Source organism: Bufo bufo, chromosome 5 (genome assembly GCF_905171765.1).
Source record: "Bufo bufo chromosome 5, aBufBuf1.1, whole genome shotgun sequence".
NCBI lineage: Eukaryota > Metazoa > Chordata > Amphibia > Anura > Bufonidae > Bufo > Bufo bufo.
Window position 1 is genome coordinate 339,410,294 of NC_053393.1, and position 27,414 is coordinate 339,437,707.

The following is a 27,414-nucleotide window of genomic DNA, read 5'->3' on the forward strand; positions in this document are numbered from 1 at the left end:
TTTTAGTGAACTTGTGTGATTCTTTGTAAAAAGCATTTGTCTACTGTATTTTACCGCAATAATAATATGCCAATCATAATGCCATTATCATAGCTATGTTACTGAACACATTATACATTGCTGCACAGGTAAGGGTGGATAGGATGCAGCAGCAGCAAATGCATTTGACATCAGGACAATAATTAGAAAAGTGTAACAGAAGGCAACTGCATCACAGAAGCTAATTTAAAAGATGTCTCACATCACTGCAAATATATTTCATTGTCACACCCAAATTTTAGTGAAGGGCTGGTATTACTGCATCATAGCATGTAGTTTAAACAGGTTTCTGTTAGGCCCATGATCCCTGCCCTCCACATTCCTGCTGTACTCTGTAGCATGGATGCCACACTACTCGCCATGCCTTCCAGCATCCTGGACTCAGGTGTTCCCTGCAAGCTACCGTCTCCATGATGCTGCCAAGAGCTACAATCTTATCCTCCCAAAGCCAATGGCTAGGGGTCCCCGATTATTTAAAATGCCTTCTCCATGTAAAGGGTGCCTGAGCTTTAAGGTTCTTTGGTGAACAGCAAAAGTTTATTGAAGTCTAGTGCTTCAGCGATTCTTCTGAATTCTGTCTGAGATTTTCTCCTGCATCTCCTGCCTGTGTATCCAATGTTTCTCCAGTTCCGACCTGCCCAGCCTGTGCAATCCTGCACTTTCAGTTTCAGTTATGTTTGTAATTAAAGAAAACAACCAACCTACCCTGCCTGTCAGTCTATCCTGTGTAAGTATATATATAGCCAGTAGTATTAGCAGTAGGCCACAGTTCTCCCTAGCTTCCAAAAGATGCAACATTATTATTGAGGAGAAACAGGATGAGATTGAGGACTGGATGGCTCACTCCTCTTCTCAGTCACAGCAGAATGATGTGGAGGTCTGGCACTGTGCTTTGGAGTTAGGGGTCACAGCATTCCTCCACCCCCCCCCCTTCCTCTTCCCCTTCCTCTTCCCCTTTCTCATTGTAACCCCAGAGCAGGTGCATCCTCTCTGTCTTTACTGCCCCCCTCCAAACACAAAACCTAGGCAGCTCAGCTCTATTGCAGCACATGAAGCTAGATCACCCAATCCAGTGCAAAATTAGAAGTGGCCACAAGAGTGACCATATTCTTCAGTTCTCCTTTGCAGCAGCCAGTCCTACCCCTAGACAGCTGATGGCATGCTCTCAGCCTCACTGGAAGCTAACTAGCATTGCTTCTAACAAAAATCCATCCCTGCTTTGTATTGTCATGTGGCGAAAAAATGCTCAAATGCTCCTCGCAATTGTCACTGTGCAGCAAGGTGCACGCTACAGGATCAGCTGTTATGGGAAGGGAAAGTACATGTCTTTTACTGCCCATTGGGTAAAAAAAAAAAAAATTGTGGTGAGGCAGCACATTTGTGTCCATCTGATTCCCACACCCATCTCCTACACATGTTCCGCCATGGACATCCTCCCGTCCCCAGCAGGGCACAACATCAATTCCACTCCACCTCCCTCCTATTCTATGTGTAAAGTCAAGCACTGCATTGCCATGTTAGAGTTACTTGGCCTGGGCAAGAGTAGCCACACAGCCAATCGCTTGCTAAACTGCATCAAGCAGCAAACATCCTGCTGGTTGTCTTCCCACCAACTTCATCTGGACAGGATGGTCAGTGATAATGGCCAAAAATTCACAACTGCTTTGCATTTGGGGGAAATAACAGATGCTTTCTGCATGGCGCACAAAGTAACTTTAGTCATCCAATACTATTTGAAAAAGCACACTGACTTGCATAAGGTGCTGGCAATGTCCAGGAGACCACCCTCACTTTTCAACTATTCTTATGTTGACACTGGACTTGCAGTGACAGGATGGTTTGCTCTTACACCGCTTAATCCACAACATTTCGCTAGGTTTGTCAATGGGGGAAACTGTGGCATCAACAAGGTCATCCACATGATATTTATCTTAAAGCATATGCTCACATTTATGAAACAAAGGACGGTGAAAGAAGAACAGCTTGCGCGTCTTGCTGGCCATCTTTTAGCTGTTGGGGACCCTCAAGGAGAAAGTCCCATGGAGGAGGATAAGGAGCTACCACTGGAACAGGACAGCGGTGTTGGCGGTGGAGGAACAACAGGAGGTTAATGATGATGATTAGTGATGGACAAACATCGGCCGGGACGATTTGCGATTGCGATCGAGCGAACGCGATCAAATGTTTGCGATCCGCAAGTTCGCGGCGGGCCCCATTCACTTTAATGGCAGGCGAACCTGAAAAACCTTCAGGTCATTATTGCAGCCACCAAATACTTACAAGAAGTGCACAAATCGTTCCACAAGATGGACAGTGACATAACAGAGGGGGATCAATGGCAAAAATTCTCACAAAAAATAGGTATTTTAATCAGGGGCCATTTTTATGTGTCTTAAAGGGAAACTGTCAAAAATGTGGCCTGCTGGAGCCTAGAAAAATGATATTTTAGGCCACGGGAGTACAGGCCCCAAAATCTAGGCATTCACCTGACAGAAAACATCAAGTGATTATGTGGCTGGAGGTATATTAGACGGTCATTGGATATCAATTTTACTGCAGGCCAGTACAAATAGATGTCAAATACATATGTTTAAAAGAACAACAAATATAAAATTGGATCAAAAACATGTCTAACAAAATCCCCCCTCATGAAAAAAACTCAAATGATAATAGTTGAAATTCGATAACATGTGGTCGTCATCAACAGGTGTTAAATTCCTCCGAGGTCCCAAACATTAAGCATTCACGGACAGAAAAGAACAAGTAATTATGTGGCTGGAGGTATATTAGAAGGTCATTCAATATCAATTTTACTGCAGGCCAGTGTAGTACAGTCCCCAAACATTAGGCATTCACTGGACAGAAAAGAACAATTGATAATGTGGCTGGTGATACATTAGGCGGTCACCGTATAACAATTTTACTGTTGGCCAGTTAGATTACAGGCCCCAAAAATTATGCATTTAACGTAAATAAATGATCAAGCGATTATTTGGCCGGAGGTATATTAGATGGTCAATGGATATCAATTTTATAGCAGGCCAGTATAATATAGGCCCCAAAAATTATTCATTGTCCGTACAAAAAAGCACAATTGATAATGTGGCTGGAGATAAATTAGGCGGTCACCATATAACAATTTTACCAGTTTGCCAGTTAGATTACAGGTCCAAAAAATTATTCATTCACCGTAGATAAATGATCAAGTGATTATGTGGCTGGAGGTATATTAGACGGCCAATCAATATCAATTTTACTTCAGGCCAGTGTAGTAAAGGCCCCAAACATTAGGCCTTCCCCGGACAGACACAAAGGATAAACTGAGACTAGACGGGTATAGTAGCAAAATATACATATACTTTATTAGACAATACATAAAAAAGTTTATTATATGTGATGTGTCACATCAGATAAAAAGGTGGATTACACCTGAGGGGACATAACATAGTTACATAACGAGTAGGGGAAGAGGGCAGTGAGGCTACCAAAAAGCTAAGATGTACAACAAATGCACTGACATGCGGATGTCACACACAATTGTCACAAATGTCCAGAAAAAATGCAGATGTATATCTCCGAACATATACACATATATACATGCATATAGGACAAGACCTGTCTTGTATGTTAGAGATGTCACAAGTGTCCACAATTGTGCTGGTATACACGTATATATCTCCACATAAGAGGCTGCCAGTGCACCAAAGACAAAAATCCCAGCTCGAGACATACACGTGTATAGCAACTGGTCACTCAAATGGTCCCATCCAATTGTGATAAAGACTAATGTCTAAATCTCAGCAAAAAAGGGCATATGTGCATAGTATCATCTATCATAGAAATAGAGAACCAAGTCCTATAGACATGCGTGAACATATATGTATATATATATATATATATATATATATATCACCTTGAAGGCAAATAAGGTTACTGCCAGTGCCCTAAAAAGGAGCCATTTATAGAGGCATATACATATACAAAAATATATACATAGGAATTGATCACCTAAATGACTGTGTCTATCAAGTGAAGTCACATGTGTGACTACCAAGTGAAGTCAAAGATTACAGAGATCGACCCCTGCAGCAAACACAAAAGTAACTAAATTGTATCACAAAGACATTGGTTTACAAAGCAAAGGGTAGCCACACGCTATGAAATGACATACCCATAAAAAATGAAAGACTGTCCAAATCAGGAGAGCCACGTACCCCGACGCGCATTTCGGCTGGAATGCCTTTATTCTGGGGGATGTTGGCTATTTACAGACGGACGTGTATAGAAAGGAGACATCTGCTAATACACTATTGCATGCGTCCTCATCACATCCAATCCAAACTATCAGCGGAATCCCAACTGGCCAATTCATTAGGATAAGGAGGATATGTTCTAGTAATGATGACTTTGAGAGACAGGCGGATATCCTGAAAAAACGTTTCCTCGAAAGGGGATATAGTAAAAGATCGATTAAAAAAGCTTATAATAGAGCAAGAAATACACCATGGGAGAGTCTGGTGAACCCTAAGGTGAGGCATCAATCTGTTGAAACAGGAAGCTACATCACCAATTATCATTCCCAGTGGGAAGATATGTACCAGCTATTAAAAAGGTTCTGGCCAATCTTGAGGACTGATTCGGTCCTTGCGCAATACTTGCCCCCCCATCCATCATTGGTAGCCAGGCGTTCGAGAAACTTGCGTGACCATCTAGTCAAATCCTATTATACACTGTATGTAATTTCATAGCGTGTGGCTACCCTTTGCTTTGTAAACCAATGTCTTTGTGATACAATTTAGTTACTTTTGTGTTTTCTGCATTGGTCAATCTCTGTGATCTTTGACTTCACTTGGTAGTCACACATGTGACTTCACTTGAAAGACACAGTCATTTAGGTGATCGATTCCTGTGTATATATTTTTGTCTATGTATATACCTCTATACATGGCTCCTTTTTTCGGGCACTGGCAGTAACCTTATTTGCCTTCAAGGTGATATACACTCACCTAAAGAATTAATAGGAACACCATACTAGTACGGTGTCTGACCCCCCTTTTGCCTTCAGAACTGCCTTAATTCTACATGGCATTGATTCAACAAGGTGCTGATAGCATTCTTTAGAAATGTTGGCCCATATTGATAGGATAGCATCTTGCAGTTGATGGAGATTTGAGGGATGCACATCCAGGGCACGAAGCTCCCGTTCCACCACATCCCAAAGATGCTCTATTGGGTTGAGATCTGGTGACTGTGGGGGCCATTTTAGCACAGTGAACTCATTGTCATGTTCAAGAAACCAATTTGAAATGATTTGAGCTTTGTGACATGGTGCATTATCCTGCTGGAAGTAGCCATCAGAGGATGGATACATGTTCTCATTCTGTTTACGCCAAATTCAGACTCTACCATTTGAATGTCTCAACAGAAATCAGACCAGGCAACATTTTTCCAGTCTTCAACAGTCCAATTTTGATGAGCTCGTGCAAATTGTAGACTCATCAGACCAGGCAACATTTTTCCAGTCTTCAACAGTCCAATTTTGGTGAGCTCGTGCAAATTGTAGACTCTTTTTCCTATTTGTAGTGGAGATGAGTGGTACCCGGTGGGGTCTTCTGCTGTTGTAGCCCATCCGCCTCAAGGTTGTGCGTGTTGTGGCTTCACAAATGCTTTGCTGCATACCTCGGTTGTAACGAGTGGTTATTTCAGTCAGTTGCTCTTCTATCAGCTTGAATCAGTCAGCCCATTCTCCTCTGACCTCTAGCATCCACAAGGCATTTTTGCCCACAGGACTGCCGCATACTGGATATTTTGCCCTTTTCACACCATTCTTTGTAAACCCTAGAAATGGTTGTGCGTGAAAATCCCAGTAACTGAACAGATTGTGAAATACTCAGACCGGCCTATCTGGCACCAACAACCATGCCACGCTCAAAATTGCTTAAATCACCTTTCTTTCCCATTCTGACATTCAGTTTGGAGTTCAGGAGATTGTCTTGACCAGGAGCACACCCCTAAATGCATTGAAGCAACTGCCATGTGATTGGTTGACTAGATAATTGCATTAATGAGAAATAGAACAGGTGTTCCTAATAATTCTTTAGGTGAGTGTATATACATATATGTTCACGCATGTCTATAGGACTTGGTTCTCTGCTTCTATGATAGATGATACTATGCACATACGCCCTTTTTGCTGAGATTTAGACATTAGTCTTTATCACAATTGGATGGGACCATTTGAGTGACCAGTTGCTATACACGTGTATGTCTCGAGCTGGGATTTTTGTCTTTGGTGAACTGGCAGCCTCTTATGTGGCGATATATACGTGTATACCAGCACAATTGTGGACACTTGTGACATCTCTAACATACAAGACAGGTCTTGTCCTATATGCGTGTATATATGTGTATATGTTTGGAGATATACATCTGCATTTTTTCTGGACATTTGTGACAATTGTGTGAGACATCTGCATAAGTCAGTGCGTTTGTTGTACATCTTAGCTTTTTGGTAGCCTCACTGCCCTCTTCCCCTAATCGTTATGTTACTATGTTATGTCCCCTCAGGTGTAGTCCACCTTTTTATCTGATGTGACACATCACATATAATAAACTTTTTTATGTATTGTCTAATAAAGTATATGTATATTTTGCTACTAAACCCGTCTAGTCTCAGGTTATCTTTTGTTTGTGTATGTTTATGTACACTGAGTGGGTAAGTTACTATAGGGTACTCTCCATCACATAGGATCACTAACTGTGAACGCAAATCTGTGTGCATTCTGTGACTGTTGTAATCTAATTCACCGGATAGAAAAGAATAGGTAACTATGTGGCTGGAGATATATTCGACGGTCATTAGATATCAATTTTACTGCAGGCCAGTACAAATAGATGTCAAATACATATGTTTAAAAGAACAAAAAATATAAAATTACATTAAAAACATGGCTAACGAAATCCCCCCTCTTGAAAAAAAACTAAATTGTAATAGATGAAATTCGATAACACGTGGTCATCACAGGTGTTGATTCCTCCGAGGTCCTAAACATTAGGCATTCACCGGACAGAAAAGGCCTTTATGCCGCTGTATTTACCTAAGACAGGGACCATTATTTGTTCTGTGTGGTGGCGGAAATTTGTGAGCTGTGATGAGAAAATTCAATTAAACGTGGTCGTCACAGGTGTTGAATTCCTCCTAGATCCATGCCTCATTCATTTTTAGAAATGTAAGGTAGTCCACACTGTCGTGAGCTAGGCGCTTATTGGTCATGATTCCCCCTGCTGCGCTGAACGTCCTTTCGGGCAGGACACTGGACGAGGGGCAAGCCAAGAGTTCAATGGCAAATTGTGCCAGCTCTGACCACAGGTCAAGCCTGCACACCCAGTAGTCCAGGGGTTCCTCGCTTCTCAGAGTGTTCACATCAGCTGTTAACCCGATGTAGACGGACAACTGTCAATCTATTCGTTCCCTGAGGCTGAATCCGGAGGGCGGCTGTCGATGGGTTGGCTGCAAGAATGATCTCATATCCGAAGTGACCAGCACATCTTCAAACTGCCCTCTTCTTGCATGCGCTGTAAGATTGGTACTCACAACTGTTTCTCTGTGGGTGGAAATTCCTCTGCAAGTGCACGCAACAGCAGAATACAGCATCTCTCGCAGAAAGGCCTGGAAATGCTGCATTCTGCCAGCCCTCTGTGATGCTTGTAACATGTGTGCCATTTTGTGTTTGTACCGGGGGTCTAAGTACGTTGCCACCCAGTACTGTTCCTTGCCCTTTATGGTTTTTATATGGGGCTCCCTCTTCAAACACTGGAGCATGAAGGCCCCCATTTGCACTAAATTGGAAGAGGTGGAGCGGTCTGGCTCCTGCTCATCGCCCAGGAGAATGTCATCCTCGGTCTCCTCCCCCCATCCACGGACAACACCAGGGATCCCAAAAAAGTTTAAAGCCTGCTCTTCTTGCTCCTTCTCCTCCTTCTCCCCCCAGGCACAATCCTCCATTGACTCATCTTCAGAATCCTGCTGACTTGTCTCAGATGGAGTACCCCCCCCCTGGGAATTCATTCAGCATTGTGACTTCCTTATCTTCCTGCTCCTCGATCTCTTGATCAATGACACGACAAAATGCACGCTCCAGAAGGAAGGTGTAAGATACGATATCACTGATGGCATCCTGCCTGTGACTGACCAGTTTGGTGATCTCATCAAATGGCCCCAGAAGTCTGCATGTGTCGCGCATGAGCAGCCACTGGCACAGTGAAAAAAAAAAACAAGCTCCCCAGAGCCTGTCCTGCTGCAGAGTTCATACAGGTAGTCGCTAATGGCACGTTTCTGCTGGAGAAGCCTATCAAGCATATACAAGGTAGAGTTCCAACGCGTCGGGCAGTCACAAATCAGACGTCTGACAGGCAAGTTGTGTCGCCGCTGAACGTCAGCAAGGCGAGCCATGGCCTTGTAAGATCTTCTAAAATGGGCAGAGATTTTCCTGGCCTGCCACAAGACGTCCTGGACTCTTGGGTATTTGGCAACGAATCGCTGCACGACTAAGTTCAGGACGTGTGCAATGCACGGCACGTGTGTCATTTTGCCCTGTTTCAGCGTGCTCAGCAGATTGTCACAGTTGTCGCACACCACTTTACCAACTGTCAAATTGAGCGGGTTAGCCACTGATTGACCTGTAACCGTGGAGCTGAAAGAAGTGCAGGACCAGTGTGGCTCTTAGCTTCCAGGCACAACAGCCGCAGCACAGCATGGCAACGTCTCACCTGGCACGTCAAATAGGTTCTGGGGAGCTTGGGGGGTACGGCGAAAGAGGTGTTAGCAGTGTAAAAGGAGAAGTCAGCCGAGGAGGAGACGGAGGATGGAGTAGGAGGAGGAGAAGAAGATGAAGGCCTGCATGCAATCCATGGCGGTAACACCAAATCCACACGGGTGCCACGGGTTACATGCTTGATGGCCGTCAGAAGGTTCACCCAGTGGGCAGTAAAAGTTATGTACATTCCCAGCCCGTGTTTGCTAGACCATGTGTCTGTGGTTAGCTGTATCTTGGCACCGACACTGTGTGCCAGAGATATATTCACTTGCCGATGAACGTGGCCATATAGCTCTGGGATGCCTTTCTGGGAGAAATATTTCCTTCCAAGGACTTTCCATTGCAGTGTTACAATGGCCACAAATTTTCTAAAGGCCTCCGAGTCCACCAATTTATATGGCAGTAGTTGGCGGGCTAGCAGTTCCGACAAGCCAGTGGTCAGCCTTTAGGCTAGAGGATTATCCGGCGTCATCATTTTGTTACGCTCGAACATTTGGGCCACGGAAGCCTGCCTTGTGCCAGATGAACGTGACAATGGCACAGTGGAAGGTGGAGTGGGGGACAAATGGGAGGAGAGAGGAGAAGGAGTAGGAGGAGAGGCAGGACGTGGAGCACCAGGAGTTTGGCTTTGTGGGTTCTGAGGGCATTGCTCGCACTGGGCTCGGTGATGGGAGGCCAGGTGCCTTATTAAGGCAGTCTTCCCTAGGTGAGTGTTGGGCTTACCGCGACTTTTGCGTTGACATCATAGGCTGCAGATGGCAACGCTATTATCAGCAGCTGACAAGTTAAAAAAGCCCACATGTGCAGGCATCCTGGGAGCGCAAGATGTGACCGTGCATGGTGGATGGCTCACTCCAGATACAATTGCAGTATGCTTTTTGCCTCCTTTGCACTGCGAGTTCTGCCTTCTTCTCCTCTTTCTCCCCCTATCTGCTGCTCCGTCTCTCCCTCTGAACTCCCCTCTTCTTCTTCTCTTTTGGGCACCCACGTGACGTCCATTGACACGTCATCATCGTCACCTTCACCACCACTGACATTAGAGATCTCAGAGAATGCAGAAACAGCGGGGACCCACCCTCCTTGGGCTGATCTGGGTAATGTCGTCAGACCGCTGGGTGGTGGCTGTTGCTAACTCCTCTTCCTCATCTGATGCCAAGAATGGCTGCGCATCGATAAGGTCCGGGAAATGATGGGAAAATAATTCCTCCGACTCGAGTGGAGGGGCTATGGTAGTGGTGTCTTTGGGGGTGCACACAGCAGAGAGTGAGGAGGGTGCAGATACAGAGGATGAGGAGGGTGCAGAAGCGTAAGGCTGAGTTAGCCACTCAACCAACTCTGGTGCGTCCTTTGACGTAATCACATGCACCTTTGCAGCCAGCCAGTAGTGCTGGGGCAACACGTGAGGTACACGGTGGACCGATGACGGGTCAAGTAATAAAACACAGTTCATCAGTTTACTCACGGTTAGCAGAAAGCCTCCCTGGGGTGGCAGCACAGTGTTGAGGTGGACAGCACGAAATCATCCGGGCACGCTCTGTGGTAGGGAAGCATCAGCCAAGATGGTGGTTGAGGTGCCCTTAATGTTAGGGGTGCTTAGGGTGCTTGTTGCGGCTGAGTCCCTTGATGGTTTTTGTCGTGACGCCAGTACCGTTAATGGTGGTACAACCAATAGTAGTAATAGTGAAGTAGGCAGTGGTAAGGTACAACTCACAACTTTACTGATGTTGACTTTGGTTGCAGCAGTACAGAATACAGTCTCTTGTTGGTATTAGGGTTAATCTGCAAGTCCAATGTTCCTAGGCTTTCTTAAGCTGAATTTGAGCTGTGGTTAGGGAGTACCTTATTCCTGTTTATGTGCCCAGTCCTATACCTTGTCCTTTTCCTCCAAGCTGAATATTGGGACAGGTAGCTACTCTGTTTTCCAGAATTATGGTGTGGCTGCCGGAATCTATAAGTCCTCCACCATGCGCAAAGGTGTATGTGGCCGTAAATAATGGCTATTATCACTGATGAATCTTTCTGATGCTTGTTTCTATTCTAGGGAGGCAAACTCTCTCCTACTGGTCAGTGATGCAAGTGTATTGTCCGGACACAGAAGGAAAATGCTCTTCAGCGCCTCACACCTTGGTACTACCACATAGCGAAGTTGGCGCCACTCACTAATCTGTGGTGTGAAGTCTTCACTCTGCATTCTCTCCCACTAATCTAATCTGATCTACTCTGATCTGCTCTCATCTCTTCCCACTAGGCCTGACCTGGATATATATAGAACCTAAGTTTTATCCCCATCTAGTGATGGGATGTATAAATTACACCAAATCTTCCTGGTAACAGGGATTTTGCAGATAAATTAGTACAAAGTCACATAATACAGCATAATACAATTTTTAGGGTAAAAAGTGCTTTTAAGCAGTGCCCACACACCTGTAGTGGGACGCTGCATATCCCCATGGTAAAATATATGTCGCCCTGATGCTGTGGATCTCTAAGCCGTATCCTGAAATACACCAAATACACACCACCAAATATGCACATGTGAATATAGACATTGCAATGTATTATCATGACTCTTCAATAACCTCCTGTCAAAAAAGGGTTATGCACAAAAATACATTCTAGGCAAATATATAAAATATATCACATACATTTTTTTTTTTTTTTTGGTAGATGTGTTACGGCCAAAAATGGTTATTAGAGAATGATCTAACATAAGGGCAGTAAAGTCCATACCTTAAATGGGGTATAAAACATGTATACAACTTTCTAAAGTGCAAAAATTTTGTTGTAAAAGGATAAGCACAGAAAAGTCTTTTTGGGTAGTATGCTAAGTCCCTTGATAACCTGAAAATGGAGTAAAAAGGGGTTAAACAGGATAAAACACACAAATGTAGTGCAAAACTTTCTGGATTCAGGTGGAGTCATGGATGGAGTCCGTGCAAATAGAACATAGAGAGGGGCTCAAAACAAAACCAATAAGAGAAGTCCTCTCAAACAATGGCAGCTCTTGCTCCATGTACAGTAAGTGATTGTTGAAAGGCCTACTTAGTTGTAGGGATCAGAACACAATGATACATCCGTCGGAATTGGGCTTCCAGAATCCCATGAATCAGGGGAAGATCCTTCTGGTTGTCCCTCCATTATTCTTTGTTTGGGTGTGGATGGCAAGTTAAGTTCCTTCTTCACTTTTTCAAAGATAGGGGGCTGTTCTTTTTTTACGTTGCAAGCCAGCCCAACTGTAGGGTCACTCCTGGTCACAGGATTTAATTCCTCAGGTGGATTTTTCAGTGCTGAAGAGTCTGCTGGTTCCTCTCCATAATGCGGGATAGCAAATCCCTGTTGCTGCTGTACAGCTAGTTGTTGGAATAGCATAGCACAGTCCTCTGTAGCTGTACCGAGGTTTTGTGGCTCGGGCCTTCTTCTCCTAACCCTTTCCCTTTGAGGTTTAGGTTTGACGTCAGGGTCTCTGGTGACGATGGCGGGTTGCCAGAGTATATTGGTTCCTGCAAAACCAGTGGCATATTGATTCTGTGTAGTACTCGGTGGCACATATTTTGCAGCAGGCCGCAGGGGGGCGGAAGAAAGTTCCTTTTCTGGATCTTCCTCAGAATCAGAGTCCTAATCAAGCTCCTGGGTCTCTGTGGGTTGTCCTGGCCTACGTACTGCCGTGGCATAGGGTCCACATGTACCCTCTGCAGGGGTGAACTCGACCACCTCATTTACATATAAGCTGTGTAGCCAAGGGGGAAGCTCCTTTCTTTTCACAGACCGCCGATTGACATAGTAATCACGGTTAGTCGCCATGTCGCGGAAAAATCCAAATCCCGCTTTTTACAAAAGTCCAGCACTCGGCCCAGTTTTTGTACTGGTACCGGGAAATCTTTTACCAGTGCGTCCAGTAACTTGCGAGTTAGTCCTTCGTTATATTTTTTGCAGGCATGGGTGCGCGGGAGTCGAGCAGACTTTATCTCTGCGGACAACCTAGCCCAAAGCGCACTCTGTTCTGTGGTGGGCCACGCTATGGCGGGGGCTTCATCAACCAAACCTGACCTTTCGGCAACTTTCGGTGGCTGGTGTAGCGGCATCGCGACTGCATGCTGACCTGTACTGCTCTCTGCAGATTCAGGGCCGCGGTCCCCACTACGCTCCCTCCAGTGACGGTCCCACATCCCCTGCACACGAACCTGTAGTTCCGGAGTAATATTCGTAGGGGTCCAAGTCGGAACGGCGAACGGGTCCCGTCCGGATTCAATCTCAGGTACAGGGCTCTCTTGTTTTTCCGCCATGCTGCTCCGGCACTTCGCTTCTCTCTCCATGCAGCAATCAGCGTCTCTGCTTCTAACGTGCGCATGCACGTCACGCTCTTCCTGAGTGCTAGGCCCGCCTCCCAGGTCTGTTTGAATGACAGGAGCGGCGCAACCATTATCCACCATACGAGGGGCGGTCTCAGGGAATCGGGCATTCGGAACCACACTGGTCAGTACTCCAATTGGGTTTGATGGTTTGGTGACACAATAATGGAGCAGTCTTTTGGGTATGAAGATATTTATAGGCGGCAGTGCTTTTGTCCCAACATTTAACAGGTGGGCACATTGATATTCCACACATAGTTCCACCCATTACACACTGCAGCAGGACTTTTCATAGGGCAGAGGAGGCGGTGCTGCTTTTGCATACAGGGATAGCCTCTCAGAAACAACACAGTAAAGGTAGGATGGGCTTCACCAGACAGTTTGCATAAATGGGCGGCACTACGTTTTCCCGCTCTTCAGGGGGTGTCACTAACTTGTACACAGTGATGGCGCAGTATTTTTTTTCAAACAAGAGATTCAGCGGCCATCTTAAGTGCATATAAACAGTCTATTCACTGACAGCAAGCCGTTTTAGTGACACACAAATGTCGGATTTTCTCACTTTTAACACTGTGATTTTTATGCTGGGGACTAGTATAGCACTTCCATACACTTTCCAAGCAGTTTAAACAGTTCTGTAGCCCAAAACAGCGCACAATAAGCAAAAGTCTCTCAATAAAGCAAAGGGGCTTATTCACATGCGACAGTCTCTCAAATATGGCGCAAGGGTTAATATCCTGTTCGTGACGCCAATAAATGTTATGCAGCCAGCCAGTAGCGCAGAGCAACACGTGAGGTACACGGTGGACCAATGAGGGATCAAGTAATAAAAGACAGTTCATCAGTTTACTCACGGTTAGCAGAAAGCCTCCCTGGGCTGGCAGCACAGTGTTGAGGTGGACAGCACGAAATTCTCCGGGGCACGCTCTGTGGTAGGGAAGCTTCAGCCAAGATGGTGGTTGAGGTGCCCTTGATGTTAGGGGTGCTTAGGGTTCTTGTTGCGGCTGAGTCCCTTGATGGTTTTTGTTGTGACGCCAGTACCGTTAATGGTGGTATAACCAATAGTAGTAATAATGAAGTAGGCAGTGGTAAGGTACAACTCACAACTTTACTTTGGTTGCAGCAGTACAGAATACAGTCTCTTGTTGGTATTAGGGTTAATCTGCAAGTCCACTGTTCCTAGGCTTTCTTAGGCTGGATGTGAGCTGTGGTTAGGGAGTACCTAATTCCTGTTGATGTGCCCAGTCCTATACCTTGTTATTTCCCTCCAAGCTGAATATTGGGACAGGTAGCTACTCTGTTTCCCAGAATTATGGTGTGGCTGCCGGAAGCTATAAGTCCTCCACCATGCGCAAAGTTGTCTGTGGCCCTAAATAATGGCTATTATCACTGATGAATCTTTCTGATGCTTGTTTCTAGTCCAGGGAGGCAAACTCTCTCCTACTGGTCAGGGATGCAAGTGTATAGTCCGGCCACAGAAGGAAAATGCTCTTCAGCGCCTCACACCTTGGTACTACCACATAGCAAAGTTGGCTCCACTCACTAATCTGTGGTCTGAAGTCTTCACTCTGCATTCTCTCCCACTAATCTAATCTGATCTACTCTGATCTGCTCTCATCTCTTCCCACTAGGCCTGACCTGAATATACAGTACAGACCAAAAGTTTGAACACACCTTCTCATTCAAAGAGTTTTCTTTATTTTCATGACTATGAAAATTGTAGATTCACACTGAAGGCATCAAAACTATGAATTAACACATGTGGAATTATAAACATAAAAAACAAGTGTGAAATAACTGAAAATATGTCATATTCTAGGTTCTTCAAAGTAGCCACCTTTTGCTTTGATTACTGCTTTGCACATTCTTGGCATTCTCTTGATGAGCTTCAAGAGGTAGTCCCCTGAAATGGTTTTCACTTCACAGGTGTGCCCTGTCAGGTTTAATAAGTGGGATTTCTTGCCTTATAAATGGGGTTGGGACCATCAGTTGCGTTGAGGAGAAGTCAGGTGGATACACAGCTGATAGTCCTACTGAATAGACTGTTAGAATTTGTATTATGGCAAGAAAAAAGCACCTAAGTAAAGAAAAACTAGTGGCCATCATTACTTTAAGAAATGAAGGTCAGTCAGTCACCCAAAAAATTGGGAAAACTTTAAAAGTAAGGGCTATTTGACCATGCAGGATAGTGATGGGGTGCTGCGCCAGATGACCTGGCCTCCACAGTCACCGGACCTGAACCCAATCAAGATGATTTGGGGTGAGCTGGACCGCAGAGTGAAGGCAAAAGGGCCAACAAGTGCTAAGCATCTCTGGGAACTCCTTCAAGACTGTTGGAAGACCATTTCAGGGGACTACCTCTTGAAGCTCATCAAGAGAATGCCAAGAGTGTGCAAAGCAGTAATCAAAGCAAAAGGTGGCTACTTTGAAGAACCTAGAATATGACATATTTTCAGTTGTTTCACACTTGTTTGTTATGTATATAATTCCACATGTGTTAATTCATAGTTTTAATGCCTTCATAGTCATGAAAATAAAGAAAACTCTTTGAATGAGAAGGTGTGTTCAAACTTTTGGTCTGTACTGTATATAGAACCTAATTTTTAAGTACAAAATTAGTACAAAGTCACATAATACAGCATAATACAATTTTTAGGGTAAAAAGTGCTTTTAAGCAGTGCCCACACACATGTAGTGGGACGCTGCACTTTCTCCAACTTCCCACTTAGGCTCCGGCCTGGTGCACCTGCCCGACCCCTAGCAGCCCTGCGGAATGGTCGGCCTCCTCCTCTGGCTGTCATTTTCAAAATGACCCTGTGACAAAGTTCCTATAGAAGATCAGTATTTGTGGAAGCAGGTATTTAGAACCGCTTAATGATTATTTGCTGGAAGTAGGTATATCAAACCCCTTTAATCAGTTTTATTTGTGGGCATTTGGTATATAATTTCAGTTAAAATTATTTGTTCCAATAGCGTTTGTCCCTCTGTATAGCTGGGGTATCTCAGCAGAACCGCACAAAACTCCTGCAAACTACAAATGTACTATATGGAAATTATATTCTAGATATATCACACCCCTGCCTCAATCAGTTTTTTTGGGTGCAAATGTTATATCACACCAGTTGCAATTATTTGTTCAAATAGCGTTTGTCACTCTGTATAGCTGGTGTATCCCAGCAGAACCACACACAACTCCTGCAAATTACAAATGCACTATACGGAAAGTATATTCTAGGTATATCACACCCCTGCCTCAATCAGTTTTTTTGGGGGGCAACTGGTATATCACACCAGTAGAAATTGTTTGTACCAATAGCGTTTGTCCCTTTTTATAGCTGCGGTATCTCAGCAGAACCACACACAACTGCTGCACAATACAAATGCCCTATATGGAAAGTATATTATAGTTATATCACACCCCTGCCTCAATCAATTTTTTTGGGGGGGCAACTGGTATATCACACCAGTTGCAATTAGTTATTCCAATAGCGTTTGTCCCTCTGTATAGCTGCAGTATCGCAGCAGAACCGCACACAACTTCTGTACAATACAAATGCATTATAATATAATTTCTATGTTAGAAAGTATATTATAAGTATATCAAACCCCTCAGTATGTCACACCTATCGGTAGCACACCTATACTAGTCCTTAAAAGGACTTTTGTGGCCCTATTAGCTAGCGTTTGGTTTCTCTAACAGTCTGTCCCTGCTCCACACAGCAACCTCTCCCTACACTGTCAAAAGACTGAATGTAAAATGGTGGCCAGATTGGGTTTATTTATAGGGTAGGGGGTGTGTCCATGTGCTGAAATGTCTCAATTGGCTGTCCTGTCCCACCTGATGGATGTGTCATGGGTCAAATTTTGGCGCTATGCAAAAAAATTAGGCGCGTGCAAATATCACCATATGTTCGGCGAACTAGCAAAGTTCGCCATGAAACAACCGCCGGGCGAACCGCAAGGCCATCTCTAATGATGATGACAATTATGAAACCCAATCATCTCAGTGGGGGGTGGAGGCAAAAAGTTCTTAGGCATGCTGGAAAGAATGGCAAGCTGTATGCTTGATCACATAATGACAGCTGTATATTTCATATGGAGCAGTCTAATTATTACTAGATAGCTATGTTGTTGGAGCCTCACTATCAAAGCAAAATTGGTAAATGCTTTCCTTCTGCCAAAAGTGAGGCAAAATTACTTTATTACCAGGAAACACTGTGTACACAGTTTGTTACAGCTTTTGGTGAACAAACTCGGATGATGGAGGAATTCTTTCATGTGCTGCACCAAGCTGAAATAAATCATCCAATGGAGACCTTCCACATCAACACCCAGGTTCAGTCATACCTTGACTCTGACTTTCTACAGTTAATTTCATGTTCCCTGAACCTGTGGACTTCTGAGTAGGCATGCTGGATTATTGACCCAAACTTCCTCAGTATGCTCTCTCTCGCTCAGCCTCCAGTGCTCCAGTGTCATTACAAAGAGTGCTGTGAAATATGTGAGTAAAATAAATAAAAACAAAGAGGGCTTTCTCTGCAGAAAGGGTCGTTTTGACATCCAAACGGACAAAGTTCTCCGCCAATTTACAAAATATCGAAAAGAACGAGGCATAAATATATGAGGACTTTCATACTCCTCCAACTGAAGCCAATGAATAGATCTGCCCTTGTTGACGGTGCCCCATCATGGCACTGTCTGCCTTTCATGTTCCATACCATATCCTGTTACTTCTGCCATCATGCCCCTGCCGATGTTAACCTTCCTACCATCATGTTCTGTGCAATATGGCTGATGTTTCCGCCACCGCTACAGCTGCAATTCCCTGCTGATAATCATACTGCCACTTCCATTACCCATACTGCCACTACTATTACTTCTATACAGTCACCACTACTAATGTTGCTACTACCACCACTAAACAGCCGCACACACACACACACACACACACACATCTACTGCCTTGTATGTTCCATGCTGTGCTGCTACTGCTGCCACTACTATTGTAATCATATGACACTATTACCTTACCCTTTCCATATCCACACTGTACTGCTTCCAATTAAAAGGAACAATTTTTTTCCAGGCTTGTTCAGAACAAGCCACGATTTCTTCTGACAATTTACACTTCTGATTTTCTTAATACAAGGAGGCGTTCTGCCCCATTAAGGCATCATTTTTGGATGCTTGTGCAAAACAAGCCACTTTTTCTGATATTAACATATGTATATAAACAGAGGCAGGTATCTGCTCCTGTTGAGGCATCATTTTTGAATGCTTGGTCTTAACAAGCCATAACATTGTGTTTATTAACACTGTCAACAATGTGTTTACCTATAGTTACATATCTCAGTGTCACCTTACATTATTTGTTATTGCTGTCATTGTGTTCAAGAGCTTAGGGAGGGGGAAGAGAAAGAGTAAAAATTGTAAAAAAAAACAAAACATATATATATACCTGGTAGATTAGAATGTGTTATATACAAATTTTCAGGGCAATTGAGACAACTTTGATTTGTGTAGAATTGATTCAGACACAAATATTTTTTATTTTATTTTTTTATTTGATGAATCAGACCTGAAATGAATTTTGAGAAATTTACTCATCACTAATTCAGTATCTTTCAAAAATATTAACCCCTTGGTGTTTTTCAAGTTTTATTGTGTTACTACCTAGAATTAAAATTAATTTTAATTTAGATTTTATGTTACCTGCCAAAATGGTCCACCTTGTTACAATGAAATGAAAAAAGACCTTGTTCTATGTTGCCTTTAAATAAATAAATTATGAGCACATAATCACAGTTGGGTTATAAAAAAAAATACCACAATCTTTGAACATCCCATAGGGCACAATTAGGTCTATGATAACAAAGTGAAGAGAATATAGCACAACTCCAATCCTGACAAGAGAAGGCTGTCTGGCAAAACTCTCAGATCAGGCAAGGAGAGTAGGGTTGAGCAAACACGTGGAAGCTCGAGTTCGGCCGAACTTAAGGTCAAAGTTCGGGACCCGAACTTGACCCAAACTTCACCCCGAACCCGGACCCCATTTAAGTCAATGGGGACCCGAACTTCACTTTATTATTTTCTGTTATAGCATGGTTATAACAGAAAATAATAGCATTCTTAAAACAGAATGCTAAATAAAACATCTAATTCGGGATTAAAAATAAAATAAAACTCACCTCATCCACTTGATCACGCAGCCGGTATCCTCTTTTCTTCAGGACCTGCAAAAGGACCTGCGTTGATGTCACCGCAGGTCCTTTGGCAGATCCTGAAGAAAAGAGGATACCGGATGTGCGATTAAGTGGATGAGGTGAGTTTTTTATTTATTTTTTTAACCCCGAGAGTAGACATTTTATTTAACATTCTGTTTTAAGAATGCTATTATTTTCCGTTATAACAATGTTATAACGAAAAATAATAAAATCACCTGAACACCGAACCCGAACTTCAGTGAAAAAGTCCGGGTTCGCGTCCGGGTACCCGAACTCGCAAAGTTCGGTACAAACCCAAACTTTGCAGTTCGGCTTCGCTCAACTCTAAAGGAGAGCATTAATCAGTGATTCAACAAATACACCAGCAATAACACTGATGGAGCTCCATCGTTCATCGGACCAACATATTTATTCCTAGGACCAATATGGGGCTTTATGTCCAAACTGTCACGGAACCATGAACCAGACGTACAACAAGAGATAAGTGAAAATAAGAAGGCTTTATTGAAAATAAAGCTGTAAAGCAAAAGTCCAAACGGATGGTGAAACCGAGCAGAGTCTTTGCGAAGCCAGAGGTCAGGAACCAGAAGGGTAGTCAGACGAAGCCAGGATCAGGAACCAGCAGGGTAGTCAGACGAAGCCAGGATCAGGAACCAGCAGGGTAGTCAGACGAAGCCAGGATCAGGAACCAGCAGGGTAGTCAGACGAAGCCAGGATCAGGAACCAGAAGCAGCAGCAGTCTTAGAAGCATGTGAACACAAGAGGACCAAGCAAGGAACTGAAGCCACAGACCTCCTATATATATGAGCTAGGCATCCAGCTCCTCCCAGGGGAAGGAGGAGCCGCAGGGTGGAAGGCTACAAGAAACCCAGAAACCAAGATGGCCGCCAGCACATGTCAAACGAAGGAGAGCAGCAAGCAGGTAAGACCATGACAGTACCTCCCCCTCAAGGGCCCCTCCTCCGCGGAGCACAAAACGGTTTCTGAGGGAAGCGTGCGTGGAAGGCTCGGAGCAAGGCAGGAGCATGGACATCTGCGGAGGGAACCCAGGAACGCTCCTCTGGACCATAACCACGCCAATGGACCAAAAACTGCAACCGACCGCGGACCAGGCGTGAGTCCAGGATATTGCTCACCTCATATTCCTCACGATTGCCCACTTGGACCGGACGAGGCCGAGGAACCGAGGAACCGAGGAAGTGAAACGATTACACACCAGTGGCTTCAACAGGGAGACATGAAACACGTTGGAGATCCGCATGCCAGGAGGAAGCGCAAGGGCATAGGCTACCGGGTTTACCCTGCGAAGCACTCGGAAGGGACCAACAAAGCGAGGCGCCAGCTTGGGAGTGGGCACTCGAAGGTTGAGGTTGCGGGTGGACAACCATACACGGTCTCCGACCTGGTAGGAAGGAGCAGGCGCTCGTCTGCGATCAGCCTGGAGTCTCTGGCGCTGCGCAGAGACCTCAAGGGACTTCTGGATCTGTACCCAAGAAGCACGTAGGACGGAAAGGTGATCCTCCACAGCCGGAATATCCTGGGGAGAGAATACCTCCGGTAACACGGCAGGTTGGAACCCATAATTGGCCATGAAGGGAGACGTCCCAGAGGAAGAGTTCACCGCCGTGTTCCTGGCAAACTCAGCCCAAGGCAGGAGGTCAACCCAATTGTCTTGGTGATCGGAGACATAGCAACGAAGGAATTGCTCCAAGGCCTGATTGGATCGTTCTGCGGCCCCATTGGACTGAGGGTGGTAGGCCGAGGAGAAGGAGAGATGAATCCCCAACTGGGAGCAAAAGGCGCGCCAGAACCTGGACACAAACTGACTCCCCCGATCCGACACAATCTCCTTAGGCAAACCGTGCAACCGGAAGACCTCCCTGGCAAAAATCGTGGCCAACTCTTGTGCAGAGGGTAACTTCTTGAGAGGAACACAGTGGCACATTTTGGAAAACCGATCCACAATCATGAGAATGACCGTATGGCCTCGGGATGCAGGGAGGTCCACAATGAAATCCATCCCCAGGTGTGACCATGGGCGCTCCCCGGTGGCTATGGGTTGCAGAAGGCCCAACGGAAGGTGCCGAGGGGACTTACTCTGGGCACAAACGGAGCATGCCGCTACATATTCGGCGATGTCGGAACGTAGGGAAGGCCACCAGAACAGACGTGAAACAGCCCAGGACAGCTGATTCTTTCCAGGATGCCCCGCGGTCTTGGAGTTATGGTAAGTTCGCAACAACCGAGTGCGCAACTCCTCAGGCACAAAACATCTGCCGTTGGGTCTCCCAGAGGGAGCACCAGATTGAGCCGCCAAAATCTGCTCACCCAGGGGAGAGGTCAGGCTGGTGCGAATGGCGGCCAGGATCTGATTCGGAGGTATGACCGAAGTCGGAATCGACTCCTCCCTGGACAGCTCGGAGTACTGCCGTGATAAGGCATCCGCCCTGATGTTCTTGGAACCGGGTAGGTAGGAGACCACGTAATTAAAACGTGACAAGAACAGAGCCCATCTGGCCTGACGTGGTGTCAATCTCTTGGCCTCAGAAAGGTAGGTCAGATTCTTGTGGTCCGTCAGGATGAGAACCGGAACCACCGAACCCTCGAGCAAGTGCCTCCATTCTTTAAGGGCCTGCACGATGGCCAATAACTCCCTGTCACCAATCTAATAGTTGCACTCCGCGGAAGACAGTTTCCGGGAGTAAAACCCACAAGGAAGCAGAGGACCCTCTGGTGTTCTACGCTGAGACAGAAGGACGCCTACTCCCGTCTCAGACGCGTCCACCTCGAGGACAAAGGGCAACCCAGGGTTGGGATGCGACAGAATCGGAGCCGACACAAAGGCGGACTTTAGGGCCTCAAAAGCTCGGATGGCCTCGAGCGGCCAGAACTGGGAATTACTGCCCTTCCTGGTCAGATCCGTGAGAGGCTTGGCCAGCATGGAAAAGTCCCTGATGAACTTCCGATAATAATTGGCGAAGCCCAAAAAGCGCTGCAGGGAACGAAGACCACTGGGCTGGGGCCACTGTAAGACAGCCGAAACCTTCTCAGGATCCATGGAGAACCCCTCAGCGGAAATGATGTAACCTAAGAAGGTTACCTGGGATCGGTGAAATTCGCATTTCTCAAGCTTACCGAACAGCTTGTTCTCTCGTAACCGTTGCAACACTCGTCTGACATCCAGAATGTGGGCCTCCATGGATTCAGAATATACCAAGATGTCATCCAAATAGACTACCACACACTGCTGCAACAGGTCACGGAAAACATAGTTGATGAATTCCTGAAAGACTGCGGGCGCATTGCACAACCCAAAGGGCATAACCAAGGATTCGTAATGACCGGTCCTGGTGTTAAACGCGGTCTTCCACTCATCGCCCGCCTTGATCCTTACCAGGTTATATGCCGCCCTCAGGTCGAGTTTGGTAAAGACCGTGGCCCCTTTAAGGCGATCGAACAGCTCGGAAATCAAGGGTATCGGGTAAGCGTTCTTGATCGTGATGCGATTGAGCCCCCTGTAATCGATGCAAGGCCTCAACTCACCGCCCTTCTTTTTCACAAAGAAAAATCCAGCCCCTGCCGAGGATGAAGATTTGCGAATGTGTCCGCGTGAAAGCGCCTCCCTCACGTACTCCTCCATGGCCTCATTCTCCGCTACCGACAGTGGATAGACTTTGCCACGAGGAGGAAAGGCACCAGATTGTAACTCTATGGCACAATCGTATGGGCGGTGCGGAGGTAGGGCAACCGCGCGCACCTTATCGAATACATCCCGGTACTCCTCGTATTCAGGAGGCAACAGAGAGTCCGAGGAAGTACACAGCAACTTGACAGATCCATGGATGCAACTAGCCCCACACTGCGGTGACCACGAGAGGATCTCGACCGATCTCCAATCGAAAGTCGGATTATGCTTCTGGAGCCAGGGGTACCCCAAGACCACCGAGTAGTGTGGAGACGAAATAACCTGGAGGCAGACCGACTCTCTGTGAACGGCACCAATGGCTATCCCCACTGGAAGGGTCTCATGAGTCACGTGTGGCGGCAGAAGGGGTCTGCCGTCTATCGCCTCAAGAGCCAGTGGGGAACCTCGAGCCTGCAGAGGAATGGAATTGGCGGCAGCGAACACACTATCAATGAACAAACCACCAGCACCAGAGTCCACCAACGCCTGGGTCGTCACCGAGCCCCCGACCCAGGAGAGGACAACAGTGATCAGTGGTTTGTCAACACGGGAAACCGGGGACGAGGAGACTCCACCCAAGATCTGCCCCCGACAGGATCTCAGGGTACGAGCGTTTCCCGGACGGTTCGGACATGCCAACCGAAAATGCCCACCGAGACCACAGTACATGCATCGGCCCTCGCGTCTCCGGAGTGCCCTCTCCCCCTCGGACAGGCGAGCAAACCCCAGCTGCATGGGTTCACCCCCAGACAAGTCATCCCCAGGAGGCGTGGGAGGAGAGGGAGGCACGGGTGGGACAGCAAACGTAGGCACCAATCTGTTAGAAGACCTCCGCAGGTTCTCCTTAAAGGAAGGTCTCTCCCTGAGTCTGGTGTCAATCAAAATCAGGAAAGAAATAAGAGACTCGAGCTCAACTGGTAGGTCCTTAGCTGCAACCTCATCCTTCAAGGCATCCGAGAGACCATGAGAGAAAGCAGCGACCAGAGCCTCATTATTCCAGCCCACCTCTGCTGCCAGGGTACGAAACTCAATGGCGTATTCAGCTACGGATCGTGAACCCTGTCTGATGGACATAAGGAGCTTCGCAGCAGAGGCAGCACGAGCCGGCACATCGAATACCTTCCGAAGAGAAGCAACAAAACCGGAAAACTCGGCAACCACCGGATTGTTGTTCTCCCATAAAGGGCTGGCCCAGGCCAAGGCCTTGTCCGAGAGCAGCGAGATCAAGAAGCCCACCTTTGATCTCTCAGTAGGAAAGGCATGTGGCAGCAACTCGAAATAAATGCCCACCTGGTTAAGGAAACCTCGGCACTGAGTTGGCTCTCCCCCAAAGCGCTGTGGAAGAGGGGCAGAACCGGTCATACCCCGAAACACCGCAGGCGCAACAACAGGTGTCGGGGTAGACTCTGGCGCAACAACCGGAGCGGCAGTAGGAGCAAGCCCAGGAGCGACAACCGACCCATCGGCAACGGGAGCGAAATGAGCCGTGCGTTCAAGCAGGGTTTGCAACGCCACAGCGAACCGACCCAACAGGTGATCCTGCTGATCAAGTCTGGCAACCAGCGTGGGTAGCGAGGATGGCCCTGTACCGTCAGAATTCATGGCTTGGTCCTAATGTCACGGAACCATGAACCAGACGTACAACAAGAGATAAGTGAAAATAAGAAGGCTTTATTGAAAATAAAGCTGTAAAGCAAAAGTCCAAACGGATGGTGAAACCGAGCAGAGTCTTTGCGAAGCCAGAGGTCAGGAACCAGAAGGGTAGTCAGACGAAGCCAGGATCAGGAACCAGCAGGGTAGTCAGACGAAGCCAGGATCAGGAACCAGCAGGGTAGTCAGACGAAGCCAGGATCAGGAACCAGCAGGGTAGTCAGACGAAGCCAGGATCAGGAACCAGAAGCAGCAGCAGTCTTAGAAGCATGTGAACACAAGAGGACCAAGCAAGGAACTGAAGCCACAGACCTCCTATATATATGAGCTAGGCATCCAGCTCCTCCCAGGGGAAGGAGGAGCCGCAGGGTGGAAGGCTACAAGAAACCCAGAAACCAAGATGGCCGCCAGCACATGTCAAACGAAGGAGAGCAGCAAGCAGGTAAGACCATGACACAAACAAAAAACATACAAAATCACTTGAAGTTCACCAAATCATGTGGCAAACTCCCCAAATACATGGAGACTAAAACTCAACTTTTTGGCCATCACTCCAAGAACAATAATCCAACAGTAAATCATGGTTTTGGCAGAATCATGCTGTGGGGGTTCTTTTCATAGGTAGGGATTGGAAAACTGGCTAGTAATGATCAAAATATGGATGACACATTACAGTAAAAAATGGCAGTTCTTGAGAAACATCTGTTTTAGTCTGTCAGAGATTTGAGCCTGGGACAGAGGTTCACATTCCAGAAGGACACACCGCTAAACTATACCAGAGTGGTTTAAAGAGAATCAGCTAAAGGAAGCATATTATAGAGCAGAAGAAGCGGAGAAAATTTTTATATTGTGTTATGGTAAAAGATTCAGTAAATCTTGTAATTTACTCATTTATACCTGCGCCTATTCTGGACTTTGAAGTCAAGGAGGTGGTCCTCTCAGTGATTGACAGCCTTTCCTCTATGACTGTGGATACAGAGATAGCCATTACTCTCTGATAGGACCGCCTCCTTGACATAAAGCCCAGAATGAATAGGAATTTAAATGAATGAAATACAAGTTATATTTGTCTTTTCCTATAAAACTATATATTAATCTGCTCAGCTTCTACTGCTCTATAACATGCTGCTTGAATATAATTTGTAATTTTCATGGTGACAAGTTCCATTTAAGGAGAAACATTTAAATGTTTTGAATGAACTAGTTAAAGCCCAGACTTTAATTCAATTGTGAATTTGTGGCATGACTTGAAGACTGCTGTACACCAACATTACTCATCTAACTTAGTTGGAGCAGTTTTGTCTGGAAGAATGTACCAAGCAAATATGGACATGCCAGAAGAGACTTTCCTCTATAAATTATAATTGCAGTAAAAATTGACTCCACAAACTTTTCACTTTCAGGGGCTGAATATGAATATTAAATAGACCATCCAGTTCAAGGAAAAATAATCATATTAACCATGGAACAAACTGAACATTTACATGGTGACTAGTTCTCCAAATTTATTTGTATTTCTTTGTAATTAGCGGGCGGAATGATGGGGAACATTGATTCTGCTACACCCCCATCATCGAACTCCTCAGATGCCGCATTCATCGCTGATCGCGGTGTCTGAGGTGAACATTGAGGGCTGTCAGGGGTTAATCCGGTGGAAAAAAACTCCACAAAAATCAATTGAATCCCATTTTATTATGCAACAAAACGGGAAAAAAACATAGTTTCAAAAAACACTGTATATCATTCAATAATAAACAGAAATCTAAATTAAATTCTCAAATTAACGACAATCTTGATATGGTATCATAGAATGTATTACATTTTCTCTTTTTATTTTACAGATAACTCAGCTGGTATAGAAGCACAGAGACATGGGTACAGTCGCAGAGATAAAGAGTTCTATCTCCTTCCAGTAGTAGTAGAGGACAGCAGTTACCCCATCCAAAGCAGTACAAGCACATTAACTATTAGAGTATGCAGATGTAACTCAAGAGGGACCGTCCTCTCCTGTAATGTGGAAGCTATTTTTTTACCTGTTGGTTTAAGCACTGGTGCTTTGATAGCCATTTTGCTGTGCATTATTATACTTTTAGGTAAGATTTCTCACAGAGCAAAAATAAAAAACACTCATTACCATGAAAGTAGAAAGTAGTACATGGGTAGAACTGGGTCGTTCATAGAGTTGTCGCAAACTTCTGCGAATGTTCGCAAACCGGGCGAATAGCCATAGACTTCAATAGACAGGCGAATTTTAAAACCCACAGGCACACTTTCTGGCCACAATAGTGATGGAAATTTTGTTTCAAGGGGACTAACACCTGGACTGTGGCATGCCGGAGGGGGATCCATGGCAAAACTCCCATGGAAAATTGCGTAGTTGACGCAGAGTGTGGTAAGTTGAATTCGCAATGCGATTAATATAACCTGCATTAATCGCATTGCGAATTCAACTTAGAGATAAGTTCCTAATGGTTGTATTGCTAGAATTGACGAATATAACGAATATAGCACTATATTCTCAATCTTCATTATATTCTAGCAATACAACCATTAGGAACCCAGCTCTAAGTTGAATTCGCTAAGCGATTAATATAACCTGTATTAATCGCATTGCGATTACAACTTAGATCTGAGTTCCTAATGGTTGTATT

At 45.4% G+C, this 27,414-nt stretch overlaps 1 protein-coding gene across 1 annotated transcript in view; it reads left to right on the top strand.

The window, feature by feature from the left end:
• Positions 1 to 27,414, top strand: part of CDH12 (cadherin 12) — a 456,943-nt gene that overhangs the window by 424,002 nt on the left and 5,527 nt on the right. Inside the window, exon 11 of the mRNA XM_040432577.1 lies at positions 26,605 to 26,856. Within this exon, the coding sequence (XP_040288511.1) occupies positions 26,605 to 26,856 (252 nt within the window). The remainder of the gene's footprint in view (positions 1 to 26,604; positions 26,857 to 27,414) is intronic.